At 47.8% G+C, this 23,704-nt stretch overlaps 2 protein-coding genes across 3 annotated transcripts; one reads left to right on the top strand and one right to left on the bottom strand.

Annotated features, from left to right (window-relative positions):
• Positions 1–650: 650 nt before the first annotated feature.
• On the top strand, positions 651–4,536 carry BBLN (bublin coiled coil protein). Its single transcript, XM_065853723.2, has 2 exons — positions 651–773; positions 3,028–4,536. Exons 1-2 carry the CDS (start codon positions 695–697, stop codon positions 3,219–3,221), a joined length of 273 nt encoding a protein of 90 aa, XP_065709795.1. The 5' UTR covers positions 651–694; the 3' UTR covers positions 3,222–4,536.
• CIZ1 (CDKN1A interacting zinc finger protein 1) lies at positions 4,476–23,704 on the bottom strand. Of its 2 annotated transcripts, XM_065853722.2 has the most exons (16): positions 23,511–23,704; positions 23,092–23,216; positions 21,075–21,190; positions 18,463–18,626; positions 17,290–17,425; positions 16,329–16,389; positions 13,412–13,491; positions 12,998–13,077; positions 11,764–11,946; positions 11,286–11,416; positions 10,789–10,873; positions 10,290–10,403; positions 9,782–9,961; positions 9,063–9,132; positions 7,871–7,992; positions 4,476–5,200 (listed from the first exon to the last, which is right to left on the bottom strand). In XM_065853722.2, the coding sequence occupies exons 2-16, from the start codon at positions 23,187–23,189 to the stop codon at positions 4,616–4,618; spliced, it is 2,205 nt and encodes a 734-aa protein (XP_065709794.1). In that variant the 5' UTR covers positions 23,190–23,216; positions 23,511–23,704; the 3' UTR covers positions 4,476–4,615. The 2 variants fall into 2 exon arrangements, with proteins under 2 accessions (XP_065709794.1, XP_065709793.1); XM_065853721.2 differs by lacking the exon at positions 23,511–23,704 and having other exon boundaries at positions 23,092–23,383.

Raw genomic sequence — 23,704 nt, 5'->3', positions numbered from 1 at the left:
CTCTATTTTCATCCCAATGACACCTCTCCCAGGGATAAAATAAAACAGGCAAGCAGATTTCCGCAGGGTGTGTGAGGTCTGACCGATACCGGGCCAAAGGCAAGGGAAGGGCGAAGTGACTTGTGCTGCTTCCTTGTGGGAGGAGGTTTGAAGGTGACCTGGGGTGACTCAGGGGACAAACGGGGCCGGAGACGCGGCTGCATTTCGGAGTTCAGCAGCAAAGCCCTCGCTGCTGCGGCCTCAGCACCCGCGGGGCGGTTTGGGGACAGAGGCGCTGTCCGGGGGATCACGAGCTGCGTGGGGAAAGAAGCGCTGGGTGCGCACGGTGGCCCCTGAGGAAACTTCACTTCGTGCCCAAATCCACTCGCTTGTGACGGTGCGCGCTGTGGCTGGGACAGTGCAGGGGATGGAGAGGCCTTGCGGGGCTGAGGACACCGTAGGGCAAAGGAGAGCGCTTCGCTTTGGGAGCGCCTTTGGGGAAAAGACCCAAGCAAGGGCAGCTCGGAGCTGCCGCCACTCGCGATTCCCGCCCGCATACCGCCCGCCCCGCGCCCTGCGCGCTAACCACAAGCTTTACCCCGGGGCTGGCCGGCCGGCCCGCGTGACGCGCACGGCGCGCAGCTTTCCCATTGGCTGGCGGCCTCCGCGGACGCACGGACGCGCCGCCCGGCCGGTTCCGACGCGCGGCCGCGGGATGTCGGGGCCCAACGGGGACCCGCACGTGCCGGCGGGCGGCAGCGGCGACGAGGACGGGGACACTTTCGGGGAGGAAGGTGCGCGGGGCGGCCCGGCCCGGCGGGGAGGGGCGGCCTGGCCGGGGGGATTGCGAGTGACAGGGCCCAGCTGTTCCCAGATGTTTTGTGGCTCCGCTGGCAGCGGTGCCCGCGTTTGGAAACCGAGCGGGGCCGGTCCGGACACACGGGGGCGGTGATTCCCCCCGGCCATGGGGCACTGAGCTCCTGCGTGCTGCTGCCCGGGCGTTTCTTATTATTTCTGTTGTAAAAAGAATATTCTGTGCTTTTGCTGGTGTGCGCGGCGCAGGTGACCGAGGAGAAAGAGGACGTTAAGATTTTCAAACTGCGGAGCAGATAATGTGATCAGATCTGGGAGAAGTAGTCGTGGGTGGAAAAAGTGAATTTAATGCGATTCGCTTGGCAAGTTCCACTTTTGGGCATTTCTACAGCACCCAGGTGATTTCTGATACCGTCCTGTCCAGTTAGAAAGAGCCAATGCAGGAAGTGAGAGCAGGGCAGAGCTGTGATCTGTGTGTACAGATTACTCGTAAAACTGGAAATCTTTCAAAGAGTAAACACTTTGCTACTCTTCTCTTGAAAATGGTGAAGAGCTGGGCTGTGCTGTTTCCCAAAACACCGTTCGGTTCCCAGATGTGACCCGCACAGGTGAATCTCATCGTTGTGGCTGTTCCAGGATCGTTTCTGCCCTGGAACACCCCAAGAGGATTCACTGTTTTGCATCATCACAGTGGTTTGCGTTTCAGACTTTTGGAAGAGCAAAGAGACACAGTGAATGTGACAGAGAAAGTCACTAAATCTGACCTACATCAGGTCTGTGCGTTAAGTTGCTCCTGTAATTAGCTGGGGCTCTGTGTGCAGTAGCTGGTCATGAAGTTCTGCAGCTATTTCCTGGTCTCGTGGAGCTGTGCATCACTTCCTTGATCTCAAATTGGAAACCTTATTTTTGGCAACTGTTCTTGTAAGAATGCAGAGGAGTAAAAAACCACAATTGCCATACTCCTGGTCAGCATTTTCATCAGGGGGTGTGGGATGCCTGCAAAAGCGTAAAGGGAGCAGCCAGGAGGAGTAAAATTGGGCTTGTGAGACTGGGGGATTTCAGCGCGACTCAAGCCTTACCCATAGGACCAGGTGCCCGGAGCACATCCTCACCCTCCCACATCCTCCTCTGCGTTTGTCAGCTCCGAGCCCCGCTCCAGCCCGGCGCTGTGTGTGTCACACTTGGCTCCGACACTCCGCAGCTGCTCAGAGGAGCCGGGTGGATCGTTCCCAGCCGCAGGGCTGAGCTGTGGGCTGGACCACCCATCCTGCAGCCCATGATACACACAAACACCAGCTCAATACCGGCCTCTCAGTACCTGCTCAGCTCTTAAAGAACACGGGCCTGGCTCTGCCTGGGGTCTCCTGTACCCTGCAGGGTTCCTGAGTAACTTGTCAGGAGAGGTTTATCTTATCTGGTTTCCCAGTTTGGTTTATTTTTGTTATTCTTTAGGACTGTGTGAATACTGCTTGGAGCAGTCCAAAAGCAAGCGTTTCATCAGGGCAGCACAGCTATTGTCACCCAATTAACAGTGTTAATATGCATCACTGTGAATTACCAGTGTACCGAGGCCAAGGCTTCTGCATTTGAAACAAGTGCTGTGAATAATAAACTGTACCCAGGGAACCAACTGTCTGGACTGTTTGGTTTTAATCTGAAGTACCCAAAGCCTTAATGGCGCATGAAAATCCTGTGGACAGACTCAATGCCCACCCCTTCCCTCACTTTGGAAATAACAGTGCCACAGCATGACCCAGCCAGGCTTCGTGAAGCACATCCCAGCCCAGGAGCCTTACACAGATAATTCACAGAATGTAGTAAATGCTTCAGCGCACTGCCAAAATGTCTGCGCCCTCATCAGGAAAGATGATCCCCAAGGCAGCTAAAAAGGCTGAGTAGCCCTTGGGATTTATTTGAAGCATTGCAATGGGGATGGCTGCTTGCTACACACAACCAGGGCTCAGCTATTTCTGTAGGAGATCAAAGGTGGCCAGACGTGTGCAGAACAGGTTTGGATTGCCCACAGGTACCTTGTCTTGGGTCTTGTTACCAGTTCTGCAGCTTCCCATTGGTCTTGTTTGATGGGTAAACACACATGCTGGATCCAGTTGCATTTCACACGCAGGTCAGGCACAGCCAAAGTGCTGTGAGAGTGTTTTGCAAGAGCTCTCGCTCCCTTCACTGACTGCAGTGACAACGTACTGATGTTCTATCTCTCATTTCCCTTCCTTTTAGAATATGCAGCAATAAACTCCATGCTGGACCAGATCAACTCCTGCTTGGATCACCTGGAGGAGAAGAACGATCATCTACATGCCTGCTTGAGAGAACTGCTGGAGTCCAACCGCCAGACGCGCCTGGAGTTCCAGCAGCAGAGCAGGCAGCAGCACACGGAACCCGATGTGCAGGGCTCACAGCCTCCTGTCTAGCGTGCTGGCCACGAACTCTAAGTTCGTATTGCTACAGGAACATTTACTGGTCACCAAATTAATGTAAAACTTGAATACGAGAGGTCCCTCGTGCCCGTTATCTGTTCCTTCCTATGGTTGTGTCCTGCCATTCACCTACATGTTTTTCGTTAGCTGTGGTAGGTGCAGAAGCGCACAGGTGGCTGTAGGAGAGCTGGTTCTCTTTGCTCCCCAGCGTGAGCCTGGCACTGACACATGGTTAAAGCTGGTTGTAGGAAACGCGATGCTGTGCAGGGTGTTTGTGAGCAGGCCCGGGAAAAATGATCTCTGTTCTTTTATGCTGTTAAATCCAAGCAAGGAGTGTTATGGCTCTTGCCTTGCCCTCCAAAAGCACAGTAGGTGGGGGCTGTCCTGACCCCAGGCTTGCCCCTAAGTGACAGTCACAATCTGGTGACAGATTTTGAGAAGGGAGCGCTAGGCCAGCTCCTGCCTTGGAACTCCAGCTTCCCCTTTATTCACATTAATGGCGATGTAAGAAATATTGGCAGATGGTCCCAGATCACCGGACTCTTCCATCCCCTTCCAAGGGGATGGTTTTGACTTATAATTGGAAGCTGCCTAACTCCTTAAGCTGCCATTAAAGAATCAGGCTTTAGAGAGTGGCAGAACAGCCTGGTTAGTCCCCTGCACAGCCTTAGCTCTACAAAGCCCAGAGGCTTGTACATTTTGACAAGAACAAGCTTGAGCATTCCAGTCTGAAACTTTGTGATCTTGTCAGGATGGCCTGGGACCAGCACTGTGAAACAAATCTTGTTCTACTTCTGTAGAGTTAAAGGAGCTTTTTGGAAAGTTAAAGTGGTTATTTATAAGAAATCTGTTTTATTAAAATCAGTTAGAAACACAATCTGTTCCTGAGAGATTAAACTAAGAGAACAGGCTGTATTAAGCCTTGTGATATTAACAAAGGACCAAGATGCGCATTCTTGCCCAGCTTAGGACACGGTGCTTGTCCAAGAGTGCGCATCTTTGAAAGGATCCTGTTCTGAGGAGCAGAATTAGGTACACACTCTCCCAAGAGACAAACCTTTCCTCTGCCTGGAAAGGAAACGAGAGGAACTACAAAGAACAGAGGAAAGTCAAGTCTGCATCCATCTGCTTCATGATCACTGTCCCCTGTGGAAATCACATTCCTGTCTTCTTTCAAGTTCAACAATCCAAGTCTTTCCACATAATCACTATATCCCAACTGTACAAGTAACAACCAACACCATCCTGTATTAGACACGCTAAAGCCAGGCTTATTTTATTCTTAAAATAAAAACAGCAGTAAATTGAAGGTTTCTGCTCTATTAAAAGACTCCGAAAATAAACATTTCCACCAAATATATTTAAAGGGCTCTCCCTTTAAGGCCACTCTATCTGGGTTTGCGCCTAGTAGAGCGTCTGCACCCAGCAGAGGTAAGACTGCCTGCCTCACCTTTGGCCAGGGACGAAGGCTCTGCCTCCTGGCCTGCGTTTGCTGCCTCATTCTGTCCCAAACCCCCTCCTCCATCCTCTGGATCCTGGCAGTCGTCTGCGCCTTCCCTCTGCCTGGCTTCCTCCTCCTCAGACACAGCGTGTCCCAACAACCCCTCCGCGGCGCGGTTCTCCTCGGCGAGTGGGCAGTCGGCACTAGTGGCAGTGGACTTGCTTTCTTCCTGTAGATTTTCTTCTTCTACAACCATGATTCCGGCTACATCATCAGTCACACCGGCAAGGCTTTTGCCCCCCGCTACAGAGGTGGCCAGCTCACCCTGACCCTCCGCAGCCCTCAAAGCTTGTTCTTGCAGGGCTGACAGCTCTGTGCCTATCCCATAATCATCATTCATCTTCTTCCTGGTATCTGCTGCTGTAGCAGGAGGCTGTTTCGGATCACCCAGCAATTGGGAGCTGGAGCCCTGGGAATGCAAAGGAGCCTCGGGGCAGGCAGCCACAGCGCGATGCCTCGCTGCCTTGTATCTCTGCAAATACAAACAAACCAACATGAGGGACGAGCCCAGCTCAGCTCCTGTCACTGCAGCAAGTAGCAGCTGGTCCAGGAAAACCTGTACAAAAACAGCGGTGAGTGGCAGCTACAATCTGCAGGGGCACGACTTGTCTCAACAGCTCTCCTGGCCTGGCTGCTGAGGCTTTCGGGCAGAGAAGGGTCAGCTCCTGCGAGGAAAAGTGGCAATATTAAAAACTGAAGTCCCTCTCACAGCAATGCTGAGCGAGTGCATGGCAGACCTGCGGCTCCCAAGACAACAATCATGGCTTGGCAACTGTCAATCTCAGTCAGACTCAGGACTCTGTAGATGTAACAGTGCAAGTGACAGCTCTTGCTTCAGCTACTGCCAGGACGTAACTCTGGACATGTACCCTGATACACGGGGCTATGCACCGCCCTCAGCTACAGAGATGTGATTTAATGTTTATCAGTTAAAGACTTAAGTTGAAGGCTTAAGATTTTTCACTCTGCTGATACAATCTGTGCAGCCAGTGAAACTGTTGACAGGAACACTAAGATATCAAGAATATCTTCTTGTTAAAAGGTACTGAGGTTCTCTAGAGAATAAAGATAAGCATATCACCAATAGAATTACTCACTTGCACATCACGATGAACCAGTAGAGGTCTGTAAAGAGATTAAAATGGCTACTAGCAATTTCCAAGACTGGATTTCAGAAAAACAGCAACTCTGTATAGCTGCCTAACATGCAGCAGGAATCTGGTCTTCAAGACCCAGACAGAGCATGAACTAAAGGAATAAAACAAAGCTCCCTCTTTTCCATAACAGTTCCCTCCACAATCAACTCTCAGCTTTCTGCTAAGGGTCCCTTGAACTGGGAAGTATCAGACCTGACAATTTAAGGAAACTTTTGAGCGCGCTGGCTTGTACCACTGCCTTAAGCAGTGCTACTGTAGTCTGCGCTGTGGAATTACAGCACATCAGACAGGCAGCTTCACGTTGTAATCCAGTTTATCATTGCAGGCTTGCTCTTTCCCTGTCCTCAAATAATGGGAAACGTGGAATATCAAAACACACTGGAACTAAATCATTCAAGTCATAATGTTGTACCTGAACTAAACCAGGTCCAAGCACATCAATTTGTTTTCAGAGTGATGCTGTTAACTGCCTCACCAGCAGACAGTTCCCTCCTCTGAAACCCTCTGAGGACAGTACCCCATGAACTGGCAATGATTTAACCCAAGACTATGAAAACGCCAAGGCATCCAGGCAGCCAAGAATAATAGTTATCTGCTTGCAGGTATTTAAGGTTGGACTCTTGTCATGTATAATCCCTCCAGGTCACTCTGGCATCCATTTGAAGAGCATCCCATTTCAGTTCTAAGTGGGCCAAAATGGAGATAACACACTGCTGCTGCAGTTTCACTCTAAGCTGATCTAAAATAAGCCAGGAAAATTGCAAGGCCAATTCCTTTAGTCCCGAGATGACTAGCTGCAGGAGTGGGAGAAGATGAGCAGCCATGAAGAACAGCTGTGGTCTTCTCCTGCTACTTGCCATTCCAAATCCACTGCTCTAAGCGTTGGCTTCTGCAGCTCCCCACCCCTTTCCAGAGGCGGTGATGGTTGACTAGGAATAGTGTAGTTAAACTGTCTGAAGACTAGCAGATAAACACTATTGATTTTGCCTTTTTAAAAAAAAAAAACAAAACAGTAATAAAAGCTGGATATATCTGTGGTAGGGAAGCACAATGGCTTTTGCTGGAGCAGGTTTTGAGTGCAGGCAGAGGACAAAGTCAGTGTGGGAGTCTCTGGCCTTGCCAGGGTCAGGGAATTCTGCTCTCCTGCGCGGGTATGGAGAGGACAGAGACCGTGCGAGCCCTGCGTACCCACCACAAGGTGCTAATCCAGGCCCCTCACCCCCTGGCAAGTCAACAAGGACAGAATGATGGAGGCAGATTCCAGGCCAGCCCAGGAGGAAAAGCTTCTAGATACAAAAGCAGCAAGGGGCAATACAACTTCTTTAGGTGGAGCCAAGTAAAGCAAAGGAGCAGCGTCAGTCAGCAGAGCTTTGTGCTAAGGAGTTTCTAGGGAAGGGGAGCAGACAGACAGACAGACTGACTTCCTGTTGCAGGCTGACCCTGGGGACCAAATGGACTCTCACCAGTTTGTGGCTTCTGTCACATAAAGAGTCTGTAATGTTAAGTTTCCAGATTTCTGAGGTGAATACCCGATTTTACCAGGCCCCTGCAATTTTGGCTATTGGGGCTGTTCCTGCAGTATCGCATGAGGATACGCAGAGGTACCAGCCTTGTTTAAAAGGAACAGCCTCTGTCGCTTGTTCCTCCCCCATCTTGACCCACCTGTCATCTGTCTAACTGAGAAGAGGCCTAGACTGAAGGACAGACTCCACAGGTTCAGCAAACAGAGCAGACACTCTGAGGAAGATTTCCAGCCAGAAATGGGCAACAAGATGACAGCAGCAGTAGCTGGGAAGCAGAACTGGACTGGCTTTAGATCTACAGGGGTGATGGGAGACAAACACAGAGCACACCAGGAGAAAGCTATGGCACAATGGACACCAAGGATGATGGAAATGAACTGAAGACAGCTAACGTGGTGGATTCGCTGAAGAGACGCACGGGGGTAACAAATGCCAGGCCATGCAATCGCCAAAGGGTCTAACCTGAAAGTTCTCAAAATGCATCAGGGACTTGCAGTGTGCGAGCCGGGCAGCAGAGTCGCTATGGTAGAATTTGTGACACAGCCTGCAGAGGTAACCTGCGACGGGGACCAGAAAATCCAGGCCTGCGAAACGGGAGGGGAAGGGAAATCACAGATCACATTGAATGGAACTCAAATAATGAAAGCATGTTAAAAGGGAAGGGGAGGGAGAAAAAGAAAAGTGGAAAGCTTTGCTTCTGTTAATCAGGGATTTGCAAGATGACTTGCTGAATATCTCATCTTACCATGGAATGGCTGTGTGGTTGATATTCAGAGAGAAATCTAGCTGCCAGAGCAAAGAAACTACACAGAGCATTAAGGGGAAAAAACAAGGGAAAAAAAGAATACAATGGAAAACTACAGAGAACATGTGGTCTAATGTAATGGGATCAAACCAAGCAGAAGACAGCAGGCTCGCAAGAGGAACACGCAGAGAACATTCACAGCATGAATCATTATTCCATCTGCCACACGATAGTGGAAGGTTACAGCGATATGGAAGTTTGGTGTAAACAGAGCTCTCCTTGGGCACAAACCAGCCTCTGCAGAGCTGCCCTCCTCACAACGAGTGGCTGTTAGAGGTTTGAAGTCAGAATCTCTTACAGGTTGGGGACCAGAGACGGCCATCCAGAGGCAACACTGCCCACCAGTCCAGCAACATGTCTGAGTAACCGCTAGGTAGAGCGTGGGGGTTCTGAAGCGGAGGAAACATGCACAGTTTGGGCTCTGGCAGAGAGCTTGATACTGTCAGTACTGCTCAGTATCTCTATGCAAGCTGCATTTCTGTTGGAAATCAACATGCTTTCAGGCTCCATCTCTCCATGGCATCCCTCATTTGCTACCTTTCTTCAGCACTCCTGCCCTACTTGTTCCATCTCCTACCTTAGTAAGGTATCTGTCTCTCTTTCTTTCTTCTTCAAGGCAAAAGGCAGCTGACAAACATCAATCACATCCTTATGTTTTATCACACAGTAATAAAGCAACGTTTGACTCTTTCTCCAGGCAGCAGTGACCTGCACCAGTCCAATGCAGATGCTGAGCACTATGGCCCAAGAACTCATTACAGCAGTAGGGAGAGACCGTCCTCTCGTACAGATAGAGCACGTGGCCAGAGAAGGCTCTGTGGGCCTTTGTGCTTAACTCCGCTCGCTTACCATAGGCTGTGTCTGGACAATACTTCTCGCTTCCTTCGTAATCCTCCAAAGACACTTCCTTCAGCCCAGTCTGGAAACCAAAAGAACATTAGTGCCTACTGTATCTATGCTGATTTCCCTCCTGGGCTCTTACACTCTTCTGGTAAGCTTGAGAGCAAACCAGAGGATTCACATACCAGAGACAGAGTTGCACAGCATCTGGTTAGGGCAGATACAAAACCCACTGTCAGGAGGCCACTTCATTACAGGGGTTAAAACACCCCTTGCACTCCAAGCCTGAAGTAGCTTGGCCATGTACCTCCTTCTTGGTAACTGCTTGCAATTGGGAAAATGATATTTATCAAGATAAACGTCCACACGTATGTTTGCCATGAGATCAAGCTACTGCTGGGCTAGTCAAAGAGACTACGCCAAAGGCTTCGTTAAAAATTCTCTCTACTGAAAGAATGTTGCTTATGCTCCTCAACAACAAAGTAATGTTTGAAGACACCAGTAGGAGCTGCACAGCAGAAACACTCTCCTGCATCCCACAGGTAGTGCCTGATTCTCTTTTGTATCATCCTGTGGTCTGGAAAAACCTCAGAGCCCTCACCCTCCTGCTGCAGAGCGCAAAGTTGAATGTACTCTTGAAACCCTGAACTCAAGCAGTTAAGATCGACTAAGTCACAGGAGCCCACAGCAGATTTTCAGGTCATTCCTTCTCCTTTTGCACGGCATACCTGCTTGGCAGCAGAATCCTCATTCTCTATCAGTGCTACATCAAGGTCTTCCTCCTCACCAGTTCCCCCCTCCTCTTCCTCCTCGTCCTCCTCATCGTCTTCAAAACAGCCCACGGCATCCACTGTGATCAACTCCTCTGAATCTTCTGGGCTGCCCACCTCCTTCTCTCCCAGCCTCACCTGTCAGGCACAGAAAACAAAGGTCGGATCACCTGAGCACTCTCCATTTAACCAGGGAAGACCCCAGACCCTGAACAGACTCCATCTGATGAGCAGAAGGGACTGCAAGAGAGGCACAAAGCTATCTCACTTCCAGACACATCTAATATTCACCCAGTTCCTTTAAGCTCTAACAACTGAAGTCCAGCAAAAGATGAAAATTAAAACAGAGTTGGAAGAGCTGCACATTTTCCTTCCATCCCTGCAACAGTCAGGGAAGCAGAAAGTTAACCTGCTCCACAGTGTAGCTGCCCCAGTCCTGTGCAGCTCCCCACTCAGGCAGTGTCACCTCTTTGGCTTTCTGTTTGTGCTCAGGGGACTTCATATGCTCCACAAACTTGCGAGGGGTCTTGAAGTGGCGGCTGCAGACAGTGCAGAAAGGACGAAGCGAGCGTTTGGCCAGCTAAGGGAAGAGGGACAATGCAGTAAGTCACAAGAGGCACCACTTTGGAGGAATGGAGATAAATTTGGAGTGAAACAAAGTTATAGCCCTGCATGTAAAACAGGGAGAACCACAAAGAAAGTAATATTTTCAGCAGAAAGCACTCTCCAGCTCTTATCTGCCAAAAAGATGGAAAACATGCAGAGCAAAACAAGTTCTAACAATGCCAGCATTCAGAGGCAGGAGGTAGCATGGCAGTACCCTTAGACAGCAAGGATGTTACTGGCAGAACTTTATGTACATCTCTCCAATCACTTTACTGCCTGGGGAGCAAGAGATGCTACACACTTCCACTCAGCCCCCCAAGAAGTCAGTGCAAAGAGGAAATCCACGCTGTGGCTGTTACCTTGTGTTCTGGGGTCCTGCGATGTTTGATTAGATCCCCTGTGAAGTGTATCTGACAAGTGTTACACCATCGCTGCTGGGTCTCTCTGAAGTGAGAACAGATATATCTGTAAGTCACACATTTTTGCATTCTCCAAGGAATACTGCAGCTTGCAATCTGTTCTTGGCATTGTTTTCTGCAGCATTCCTATCTTTACAGGCTCAGATTTATGTTCTCCCCTCCCAGCCATTTATATAGGTTGTTTTAGCTCATACTGACAGAAAAGTACCAGTTAAAACAAGTTTCCAACTTCATCTAGTGTATTAAAAACTACACAGCAGGTCAAAGGCAGCACTTCAGCAGGAAGAAAGTTGCCTGAAGGAGATTAAGGGCCCTGAAACAAGAGGGATTTTGTATCTTACCCAGAACACGGGGGTACATCCTGGTGCAGTGAAGAACTCTAGAACCTGTGTAGGCCCACATTCAGATTGTGTTTTCTAGTGCAGACCAACACTTACCCATCTTTCTCTGCCAGCACCTTCTGCTCCTTCACCATGGGCAGCAGTGAAACAAAACAAACGTTGCTCATGTGCTGAATCTCCCCAAGTCGCTGCTGGTGCTGAATTCCAGCCATGTGGGATTGGAAATTCTGAGAGAGAAGTTGGGAGAAAGATCAATTTAAATGCATTCAAAATACAGAAAATAATAGGTATGAGCTTTGCTTTCCGTTCTCTTGACTGCTGTTTAACAATGAAATGGTATAAAAGCTTAAGAGCATGGCTGCCTGTAGATCCACCCACATTCGCTCTCTAGCAGGTTGATTTCCAGCTCCTCAGGAGAGGTTTATCTGCTGGCTTGTCATCATTTTTTATGTTCCTTGTTCCCAAATCATGAGCCCTTGCTAACAAGTCTCCTGCTGCACCTCCCCATGGCACCTGGCCATCTAATTCACTTCTCTCGACCACCCATATCCCAGTCAGACCTGTGGATTTTTACCTGCTGACTGCAGCAGTTGGTCTTGCAGATATAACAATAGAATTTAAGGACGGATTCAGGGCCGGGATCAGCTGCGCCCACCTCACAGGTCCAGTGCCCTGGTTTCAGAGCTGTTGTACTGATAGCTCTGCTCTCGCTGCTCTGCTGGATAGTCACTTTCAGGGAACCTCCAGAGCTCAACATCTGCCAAAACAAGTCAAGATTAAGTCCAGTCTCAGTAGAAAACACTAAAAATTGCACCCACTATTTGTATGCGACGTAAGCTCTCTACCCCTTAAGAAAACACATTTAAGCTTGAATTCACAGGAGGCTGACCAGAAAGACTTTCACAGACACTCCTTCTCACAATGCTGCTAAATCGGTGACCCCTGTGTGATAGTATCAGGCCTATTAGCGCAGACGGTTGTTTCTACAGCCTCTGTAGACACACATGATTCAGTCTCTGGAGACTGGAGCAACAAACAATGTGCTGGTAAGGGACACATTCAGCTCATGTTTCTGCACTGCAGAACTAAAAGCAACTCAGCACCACACCTGATGGAGTAAGGAAGCCAAAAAAGGGCAGGATGATACATTTGATCACAACAATAGATGTCTCCAATTATGGAAGACTATCAAGTGTTACTCACACCACGGGTTAAATAAATCTTTGTCTGCTCACAGATTTACGCAGCATAAGTTCCTGGTTTAACATCAAGCATGCTGGCAAGGTATTTCATGCAAAAGACTCTCAGGTTGCTGGCTTCACCTATGTCTCATTTTTGCAAGCTGCCTTTCAAAAGCACAGACTCCCACTATCTGCTCATACCTGCTGTGATGGCAAATGCCAGAGCGGCTGCATCTTTACTAACATCATCCAAATTTTTTTACATCCGCTGTTCAGCGACATAAAGGATGTATTAAGCTATGGCCCTCAATACATGTATTTTTCAGTCGCTCTTTCACTTCAACTTTCCATCTTTCCAGATGAATAGTGAAATGCTATAGAACCCCAGCATCCAGCAGTAGGTAAGGTACAGACTAGCAGAGGTACAAAAGCAGCAAGTCAGAGCAGACTGCGCACTAATTGCAGACATATTATGCCTTATTGCCAGGGACAACAGCTTACAGCAGGAGACAAGAGTTCCAGACGTGGGTGCCATCTGGTTCCCACTGGCAACGGGTTTCTCTGGGATGGAGGGGGAGGTTGTATGTTCTGCACCACCCCAGCCTGCTCAGAGTGGTGTCTACTTACCTCAGGAGCCTTTGGTTCCTCAGAGAATTTCCTCTCTTTAGAGAGATCTTCAGCTGTGTACTCCTTTGCAATGTCTGTACCTAAGAAGAAAGAGTCCTTTTAGCTGCCTTAGACCAAAATAGTGATGACAGGAAAAACAAAGCAGCAGGTGAATGAAGTCAGAGAGCTTTCCTCACAGTGCTCTTGGCGATAAGCCCAGCTCACAAACCTTTCTCCAAAAAAATCCTTATTAAAGAGGGAAACTCTTCCCATCATTTGCATTTGGTAGGCAACAGCTTTTAGGGGACTACGTTTGGATGACTGGAGGGAGGACATTTTATGAAGAGAATCATGTGATCTACAGATGCTGATGTACAGGTGCAGTTCCAGCAAGGAGTTCTGTGAAAGTGCAAATCATGGTGCCCAGCAACTCACCATCAGCTTGGACATGGGCGCTTGACTCTCTTGCTTCCTTGCTGTCTGTTGCATCCTCCAACGCAGACTCCTCAGCCACACTTCAAGGATATCAAGAAAATAACCTTATTCGACATGTTACAGACAAAGAGATTCAGCAGACACACCAAGGCACAGGCTGAGGTCTAAGCTACCACGCTCTCCACTAGACCCCTAAACCAATAAACTACTGGAAGTGGTATTTCAGGCAAGGATTCAGCAGAAATTAATAAAAACAATGAAGAGTGGGTATTCTAGAACAGGTTCAAGAACAGCAGCCAAATAATCTGGATAAGAAGGTTACAACTGATGTTTTGGATCACTGTCCTCTCCTGCAAGAGGCCTGCAGTGAAATAAGTTCATACAGGAAATATTCTTAATAAGAGCTTTGAGAACTCATTCCTGTCTTGTTTGGTGACCTGCAGAGAAACTGCAATACCTGGACAGTACTCCAGGCTGCCCTGTGCACGAGGGAGCACCCAGAGACCTGTCAGAACCGAACAGCTTCTCAGTGGTTTCTTACTTCATCATAACCGCCTGCTCTACTCATATCAGTCGTGTTTTGTTCCAGAATGCCTACAGGTCTGCTCGTGGGGGCAGCGGAGCTGTACAAGACACAAATCAAAAGGACCCTGTTTTACTTGGTACTGCTGATCTGCTACAGAGAGAAAAAGATCCTTTGGGGCCTGCTGAGAACAAACAGTTGACTTGCAGAGGGCACAAAGTGTACTTCGCAATATCTTTCTCCATGCCCCATTTTTCCATCAGGGCTAACGCTTTCCACCATGGCTTGAACATCTCTCTCAAGCCAGCTCGATATCCCACCCGCTGGTGTCCTTCTGCCAACAGGGAGCACATTCCACACAACCACAAAGGCAGACAGTGCAGGTACTGCATCCAGTGATCCAAGCACACAGGCACCGCATAATTTATCAGATTGATAAGTGATAATGTAACTGGGTTACACGGCTATAAATATGCAGCAGGGTTTGGGCAGTGCAAACAAGAAGAAAACAAGAGTGGCTGGCATTCCCATTATTTGTCAAGTGGTGCCAGCAGGCTCAACACTGTACCACGCACAGATGGTGACAGCACTCCAGGGCAAGGGTTTGCAGTCTAAACTGCAAATCTAAGGGACAAAAGCCACCATGAGCATGATCTAAAGAGAAAATGGTTTATATGGATACTTGTCAGGCCATGCTGGAAGAAGTGGGTGTTCGAGGAGGATTTGAAGACGATGAGTACTTTCTGCACTGGAATGAGGATGTTGTTCCAGGCATACAGATGGTACATAGGAGAAAAGTAGAAGTGGGAAAAACCTGAAGTGAAGAAGGAGGCTGGTATTTCTGGGCAAAGGGAAATGGAACGTGAAGCACGAAACAAAAGTTTTTAACACGGATGGGGGGAATGCCCTTCTCATCTGCGAAGGGTAATATGAGAACAGTGAACTGTTTTTTTTTCAGAGATACATCATCTGTTCATTGGAAGTAAACAGAAACACTTGGAAAAACGCTAAGGAATGATCTGTTCTAAGTAAATACCAGCCATAATATATGCATCAAATCTGGCAGTCCCCAACTACTGCTTAGGAAAGCATTTTCCTAGTAGCGGACTTGCTGCAGTGAGATCTGTCATTCCTCAGACTTGATTCTTTTTTCAGTGTATGTAACAGGACTTTGATTAATACCCTACTAAATATTAATGTAATTAAAATTAAACTAGCTTTGGCAAACAGATTAACAAAGCATACGCTCAAATGCATTTGACTTAGCTTTAATAATTAAAGCTTAATAATGATGCTTTAATAATTAAAGTTTAATTGAATTTATTTACTTTCCTGCTAATCAGAGTCCATAATTCACGATGCTTCCTGCTCACATAATATTTATCACTCTTTAATGTTGTACACGATCAGGGTAATATCTGAACGTCAAGGTAATCCTGGAATATTCTCCCTAAAGCTCGCCATTCATCTCTGATCTACAGATGGGAAACAGAGAGGTGAGGAAACATGTCCAAAACCACGCAGTGAATTGTTAACAGGAAAGATAAGAGGACCCAGGAGTCCTGACTCATAGTCATTAACATATGTTGGAGAATTCTCAAATCAATGCCTCCAGAAATCTGTATTCGCTCCCTCCTCTTCTCCCTCCGCACCAGCCAACAGCGACAGTTCTGGGGAAGGTACAGATGGCACCGGGAGTTCGGTGATGTGCCTTCCCAGCAGATGGCAATGCAGCCTCCTCAGCACCCTCCTGCACCCAGGGAGCGCCAAGAGGGCCCAGCCATGGCCGGCGTGCCTGTGCGCTGTGCATCCCTTGCGATAATAGGATTGCCTTCGGCTATTTTTACCCAATAGACTGGGGTACTGGCAAAACAGCCTTTGTAGAAGGGATACAGGACTTGACACTCATGGATACACACTTGGATACTGGAGAGTATTGATTCTCTTTCTTATTCCTCAAAATAAACTACCCTCTCCTACACCTACTGCAACCTAAAATATTCCAAAGGTGTTTCCTCTCTGCTGATAAGTGGCTGCTCATTTCCCTTTCTGACATTTAGGGCGGAAAATTAGAGAAATGCATCAGAATGGAAAAGAACTACTCTGCTTCTTACAAGAATCCTGGCAGGAGAACACATGAGCAAACTCCACTTCGTTGCATGTTTGTGTGAGCTGCATCTCTCATTTTTCATTCCCACAGTCAGATCACCCACAGCAGAGACCCTACAGCACCCTGGATCTCAAACATCATGAGATCTGCTGAATTGTCCACAAGCATCTGAAATGCCTCCTACACGCTAGCCATCAGTACAGTACAGCCCTAATTATTAGAAAATAAAATTAGACAATAATTCTAAACCCAATAACTATTTCAACACCCCATTCAATAAATACCTCCTTAGTCTTTTTGCTGCAGGCTCAGTGTTCAACACAGATTCTGTCGGAGTTCTTGGCTCTGCAGGAACACAGAAGGAGATCTCCTTAGCAAAGCAGACCATGCCACCTTGAGCACGTTCCCTAACTGAACGGCCAACGCCAATAATACTCTGTTAGAGCAAATAATACTGAACACTCGCTTATTCTGAATTTGAGAATGGTGGTGACAAGGTTAGATAATGATCTAGGAGACTGGAGTTTTATTACACATCGTTGTATGAGGCGTTATCCAGAAATAAATCTACGTTTATGTCTACTAAGTGGGTCTCAGTCCTGTGCCTACATGATGAGAGCCCTGATCACAGGAACATTAAAATGAGCCAAGGCGGTGTGTCTACCTGACAACAACCATTTCATCAGGTAATTTTCTACATTGCATATACACTGGTCACATCCTCATCCTGTGCCCGCACTTTCAGATTAGGCACTCTTCAGTCACAAACAACATTCCCACATCTGTATTGTATCTGAGACCGTAAGAGATTCAGTGCCAGCAGTTCTGTTCTGACAACTGGAGTTCAGGTACTCTTTCAACTCATCTTTTCCTTAGCATGTTGATTGCAACTGCTGCTGCTTCATGTATTTGACTCCATGAGATGTTGAATTCAGCATGGGAAAGGCAATGTGGAAGCTTTCATTTCAAACGCTTTTTCCCCCACCATCTTAAACAGGGCTCACTGCCAAAGTGACTTCTGAGAGGCTCCCATGCAAGAGATATGGAGCTAGTTTATAAAAACCAAAAATATCCAGGAAAAATGACATAAGAAGCAGAGGGCTGTCATAGGCAGTTTAAGCATTTACAACTAAGGAGAAATGCAACTGATTAAGACTAAAGCCACTGCCAGTCATTGCTGCAGGAATAGCAAAGAGAAGTTTATCATGTCTAGAAACATTTGTTTCACTAGAGGCTCCCCCTTACCTGTCCATGGCGAGGAGTTGTTCTGCTCTGACCCTGCTTGCACCCCCTCTGGGATTTCCATTTTCTCATCACCCTGCGTCTGAGATGAAGAACCAGGATCCAGTTCCCGCTTCCTGTCAGGGCCCCTCTGGAAGTCCTGCAATGGGGACAGAGTCACCGCCAGCCCTCGCTCCTTCCTCACACCCAAAACACCCACAAAGCACCAGATTTTTGCTGTGGGGCAGGAACGGGAATTCCAGCACACGCTAACAGAAAGGAATAGATGGTTTACAATGGATTGTCTTGCTTCAGGCAAGTTGACGTGGTTAAACAGAGCAACACACTTGAATTCCACAGGCAGCATAAGACATTTCTCCAGCGCTTTAAGCAGCAGCTGTAGGAGACCCTGTTGCTTGCAGAGAGCACCATCACTCCAGAGGGACTATGGCAAGGGGTGCGTGGGCAGGAAAAAGAACAGTCCCAGATAATCCTCCTTCCTTCTGACTCTGGGGAGAGGACAGTCCGAGAGGGGAAGTCTACCTTATCCAGCACATCTTTTTGACAGAATAGGACCAAATGTGCAAAAGCTAATCTAAGAGGAGGGAAGCACTGGTCAATTCATTCAACCACCATTTCCAGGATACAAAAGAGCTCTTAATGGTGGAAAGTGAGAAAGGTTTTTACAAAAAAAAAAAAAAAAGAGATAATGTTGGTTTTGCAAAATCCACAAGAACAAGTATGATCCTGATCTCAAAAAGAGAAAACATCCCAAAGAGGCAGAGGGATCTGTCCTATTGGGAACAAAAAACTGCTTTGGAAAGCTAATGGGACAGAACTTCAGGCTCTGTGAAGAGCAAAGCACTGGGCCAGGATTTCTTCTGTTGTAATTACTTTGAAGCTGGTACTTCTAAAGGCTCCTTTTATATCTGAGGTTTAAACAGTTCTGCTCTGACGAATTCTCTCTGTTGGGGACAAAGTGACAAGAAAGTTTTGTATCATAAACGTAAATATGGACCACAAGAACCTTAGGAATGGACTTATTTGTGTCTTTCTGTGTCAGCAGCGTGGTGCAAAATATAGTTTTCATTGTAAGACTCTCTCCTTTCTCTTTTGTTCTCCACCTACAATACAGTCAATGGCTGCAAATGCAAACCGAGCACAGAACTCTCCAACAGTTGGAAACTACAAACGCACCTTGCGGAAGGTCCGGTTCTGCCGCTGGAAGGGAAGGTTGGGGAAGCCCAGCCGAGGCTTCAGTGAGACCCCAACAGGTGGTGGCCCCAGGAGGGAATGTCTTGTAGCCTGAGGGAAAAACTGCTGCAGTGCTGGCGCTGTCATGTTAAATCCACGCAGGTTTCCTATAAATGCAAACACAGCATATCAGTACCCTGCAGCGCGCAAGGGAGAGATAAATCGTCCACCTGTACGAGCAGCAGGTGCAGAGGGAAGGGTTCCAGCATGCAAGACCCCATACTTGGCTGTGCACTAAGTGCACTATGCTCTGCCCTCCTCAGCTCCCCCAAAACAATTTGATGCACTAGCAACCATTACTATGTATCAGGCTATTTAATTATGATTGTCACTGCGGGCTAAGATCATTAGAGCAATTATTTGATCTGAGCACACTAGCGCTTGTGTTTGCAACAAACAAGGTCTCATTTTGCAGAAATTGTCTGTAAAAAAAGGAAATTCATCCCACATTTGTGCAGCTGGCGGCTCACACCATAGAATGGATGTTGTTTAATACAGGCCAACAGCAGCATTTCATTTAGAACAACACTGGACTTTTCAAACAAGAGATTCCCCAGTCCTCCCTACCACCTGGTTGTCACACAACCTCAACATGTCACCCTAAACTCCAACACTTGAGCCTCTGCCATTTCCAACTATAATGTTCTGCCTTCTGAACGGTTCTTTTCAGCATCCGCAGACTATTAACTAAGTCTCAATAATTTCGGCAGTCCTTGCTATCCCCATGTCATGACTTAGGGAATCAAAGTGCTCAGATGCCTCAGGTACACCCTCAGAAGCCATTCACCATTCTGGGAACCTGGACCTATATCGTGATTCTTTTATTTCTCACTTGAATTAGTGCACACTCTGGCTTTTTAGAAGCTGTCAGGGCAGAGAAGTTCGGAGACAGGCACCCAAAATCTGAGAAAAGTTATGCTGTTTAAAGCCTGCAACACAATGGGAAGTACTCCCCTATGTCTGTCTTCAAAAGTAACCTAATCTCTTATTACTCACCACAAATAATCTCTTGCTGTAAAAAGATATAGCTGTATTAAAGAAAATAAATCTATACAGCAAGAAATCATCTCCTGCTCTTGGTTTAATAGCTTTAAAGAACCACACTTCTATTTCAACTTGAAGTATTTATTTTTTCCTATTCCCACTGCTGAAGCCACATACAGTCAATGAATTATTGATGCTGATGTTGCCCAGGTACAGAAACACTACAGCGTCAGGTATTTTTACATGTAACCCAAACCCCAATGACCAAAAAAATTCAGATCCCTGAGAAGGGCCACACAGGACACTGCAACTACCCTCCATGTTCCCTGTGGCCAGGTGAGGTACATTATTGAAAGAGAAGTCACAACTCAACTTAGCACATAGAGGTGAAAAGACACACTGGTTAAAAAAAATGCACTTAGAGTGTTCATTAACATATCTTACCCTGCTCTCCTATTTAATTTGCCTCAGGTCCTTGCCATACTATTTCAATTCAACTTCTCAATAAGAGATTTTTGCTTGAGGAAAAAGGTCAGCCTAGCAAACATCAAACATATCTGAAAGGAGTACGGCTGACTAGAGTGGAGCCAGACTTTTCCTGACACAAATATATACACTGATCTGCAGAATGTGGCTTGTCTTTTTTCACTGCCAGTTTCCCTACAACCTGAGAGAGAGATCTGTAGAGAGCCACTGGAGTCACTAGAGAGCCCTCTCTTAAATGGGCAAGAGAGAACAAAAGGAGAGTTAACGACATGCAGAATAAATCTATTGTCTGCACATCTGGGCATGATTCACAGGCAAGATAAAAATCGCAGGCGTTAATCTAAACTAGGCACTTCAAAACTATCCCAGGTACTGATTTTCTGTGTTGAAAAGAGTTGTCAGGTTAAGACACGAGCAAAAATAAAAACAGCTTTATTCCTAATATCTTTATGTTTGCAATGCTATTAAGGCAGCTTCATAAATTCTTTTTAAAACATCATATCTGGCATAAAAAAATCCTCTTCTGGAAACACAGTGATGGAAGAACAGTGACATTATCCACCACACGAATTACAGTCATTTCAGGGAATCAAAATTTCACAAGAGAATTGAAACCTGAACCATTTTCCACCACAATATACTTCATTTGTTTGTATTGCACTAAGTTTGGACAAAGACAAGTGTCTACTGCAAACAAGGGTAGTCTATATTTAACGGACAAGGAAATAAATGGTTTTAACCTTTCAATCAAGAAAGATAAACAATAAAAATCTAAGTATTTTATCTAAATACACTGATGGAAAAACACTCCCTCTGCCAATTCTAAGAGGGAAGGCTCATATTCAGTACCTAATCTGATACCTTCTAGTGCTATTCCCAGTTGGGCACATGGGATTTTCAACAACTAAAGAACCTCTGTGATGTGAATGATGGCCAAATTTGAAGAGAAAAAAAAAGGGAGACAAACGGTACTGCCAAATACAAGGACTGCAATGGTTCAGCAACAAATAGCTGTACTATGGTTTCAGTCCATGAAGGATGATTAAATAACTCCAATAACGAAGCGTCTCCCATAACGACAGTACCTTGCATCTGCTGCATGAGTAAGGCCCGCTGAAGCATAGGATTGGCATTGAGCAGCGATGGTTGATTTGTTGCCCGTAAGCTCAGCATCTGTTGCTGCTGCGGTGGTGGCAAACCCCTGGAAAAGAAGGCATTAATCATAAGAACCCAATAAAAACTGTAGCCTTCCATCCCTGGCATCTAACAAGTATAAAAGAGAGGAGCAAAGAACAGCTGAAATGTGGATATACATGCACGAAAAGACACCATATACCAGCACTGTATCCTCTTTCTTCAACTCTCCTGGAATTTCCAAAGCTGACAGATTGTCTATCAAGGAATTTGAGGTCAGAGAGAACTCCTTAGCACCAAACCCACATGAAGCCTGTCAAGCAGCATAAAAAAAGCCCAAGAGCTGACTGCAGTTCTACCGAATTATGGAGCACTCGTCAGCACGAACAGGCTATCTAGATCAGCAGCTACATTTAACACAACAACAAAGAAGTAGTTCTAAAAAACAGGGAGTTTTCTCAGTAGCTTAAAGCACATTTTTCCAAAATCGATGCCTCCCACACAGAGACAGACAGGCCATAGCTGCAAGTGGTGCCCCCTAACTGCAAGAACCAGATGGGAAAATAAAGCACAGCCTTCATATTTAAAAGAGCAGGAAGAAGCGAGCGGAGAAGGACTCTCCAGTCCTAAGGAGGGTGGAGCAAACATGAGAGAAAAGTCTGAAGAAACTGGCAGGCGCTTCTTGAGGCGATCGCAAGGTCAGGCCCACCTCTCAGCACGACTGCTGACACAGCTGTATCTGTCAGGGCTGTAAAGAGGTACAAACACGGATCAAAATATCCACGCTGACAACAACAAAACCCACAAAAAAACAACCCTCTTAACACCATGTACATCAGCTCATCTTCGCATTTGATGCTCTAGATTGTTCCAGTCTCAGAGCTGCAATATTTATACCAGAAAAATCATACTTTTAAAAGTGGCAGATGCATCCATGCTATCTCGCAGTCAGCCCCACGCTGGCATTTTAAGGGCAGCTTTGTTTACAGTATAAGCCATATAATAACGGTAAAAAGATTCAGAGATTCTTATTTCTAGTAGAACAGAAAAATTCCCATATTTACCCCAGAGACATATGCCTTATAAGGCTAAAGTAATTATCATAATTTATTAAATAACAAATTAACTTTATTCTTAAATGCACACCCCATTGCTTTGAATTTGTGAGCAGCCTTTAAAGATAACAGTAACTACAAATAAATGCATAATTTCAGAGTACTGGTGTTAGTTCTACGAATCTCAGATCATCAGGCGCAACTACTCCTACCTAAGACCGTTGTTTCATCTCTCGCATTTTTAAGGAAAACCCCGTTTATTTGTCTTTTTATCCCTTGCAGATGTCATTTGTTTTTTAACATACAAAACGTTATTTCCTCCATCCCCCTGTCCCCAGAGTGCTCAGGCACACCCTCAGCACCACTGCAGAAATAAGTTCAATAACCTCACCCAGGCCAGGAGACCCAGCCGGAGAAAGAAAAATAAATACGAAAGTGAACTTCAACAATAAAACAAAGTGCGCGTCTCTATTTAGGGACGCTCAGTGAGGTGCGTATGAGCATTTCTACGGGAGAAGGCGTTTTCCCCCGACTCCGCTCCTCAGCCGCTGTGCTCCAGGCATCCCCCCAGCCCGGGGTCACCCCCGGGGACTCCTCGGCGGGATCTCCTCGGTGCTGGAGGGAGAACCCAACGGCCACGGCCGCAGCCCCGACCCGCCCGTCCTGCCTCCCCACAGCGGGGGCGCCGCCCCGCCCCGGCCGCCGCCCCACAGCCCCCCGGCCCCCGCCGGGCACCCCCACCGCCCCTCAAGGCCTCCAGTTCCCCCATGGAGCCCCCCCCTCCCTTTGTCGCTTTCCCCAGCCGGGAGGGCAGACCGGCAGCCACGGCTTTCGCGGGGCGAAGACGGAGGCGGAGGAAAGCGGGTCCCCGGGGACAGGCCCGAGATCCCCGGCCTCGCGTAGCGGCGCTTACCGGCCTCCTTGTTGCGCCGGGGGGTGGTGGTGGTGCTGCTGCTGGAGGAGGTGCTGGAGCTGCAGCAGCTGCTGCTGGAACTGCTGCTGGTTGAACATGTCTGGGGAGCCCCGAGCGGGGCGAGTCTGAGACAAAACACGGGAGGGCGAGGGAGGCACCGGTTGCGGGGCTGGCGCGTCTCAGCCCAGCAGCCATGGAGCTCGGGAGCCGCCGCTGCCGCCCATTCATTCACTGAGCCGATCCCCCCCTGCCGCCGCCTCCTCCGTCCCCCCGGGGTCATCGCAAGCAGCAGCTTGTGGAGGAGGTTTCCAAACCCCACCTCCCAAAACCCGCTCCCACCCTCCGCTGCCAGCGGAGCCCACAGCCCGCCCCGCTCCGGCCCGGAGCCGCGGCCCCTTCCCCGCCCCGCCGGGACTCACGGCGCAGCCCGCGGCGCTCAGCGCTCCCCGCCTGCCGCCTCCATCTTCCCGCCGGGGACAATAACCACCTGCCCGGCCCCGCTGCCCGGCCGAGCCCGGGCAGGAGGCAGCTCCTTCGGCAGGGATCACCCCCGGAGCCTCCGCTCAGGTCGGCCCAGCTCGCAGCACCTCCATTTCTCAACCCCCGCACAGTG

This window comes from Patagioenas fasciata, chromosome 20 (genome assembly GCF_037038585.1).
Source record: "Patagioenas fasciata isolate bPatFas1 chromosome 20, bPatFas1.hap1, whole genome shotgun sequence".
NCBI classification, from domain to species: Eukaryota; Metazoa; Chordata; class Aves; order Columbiformes; family Columbidae; genus Patagioenas; species Patagioenas fasciata.
Note: the sequence above shows the minus strand (reverse complement) of the source record. Positions and strands in the feature narration are given on the sequence as shown.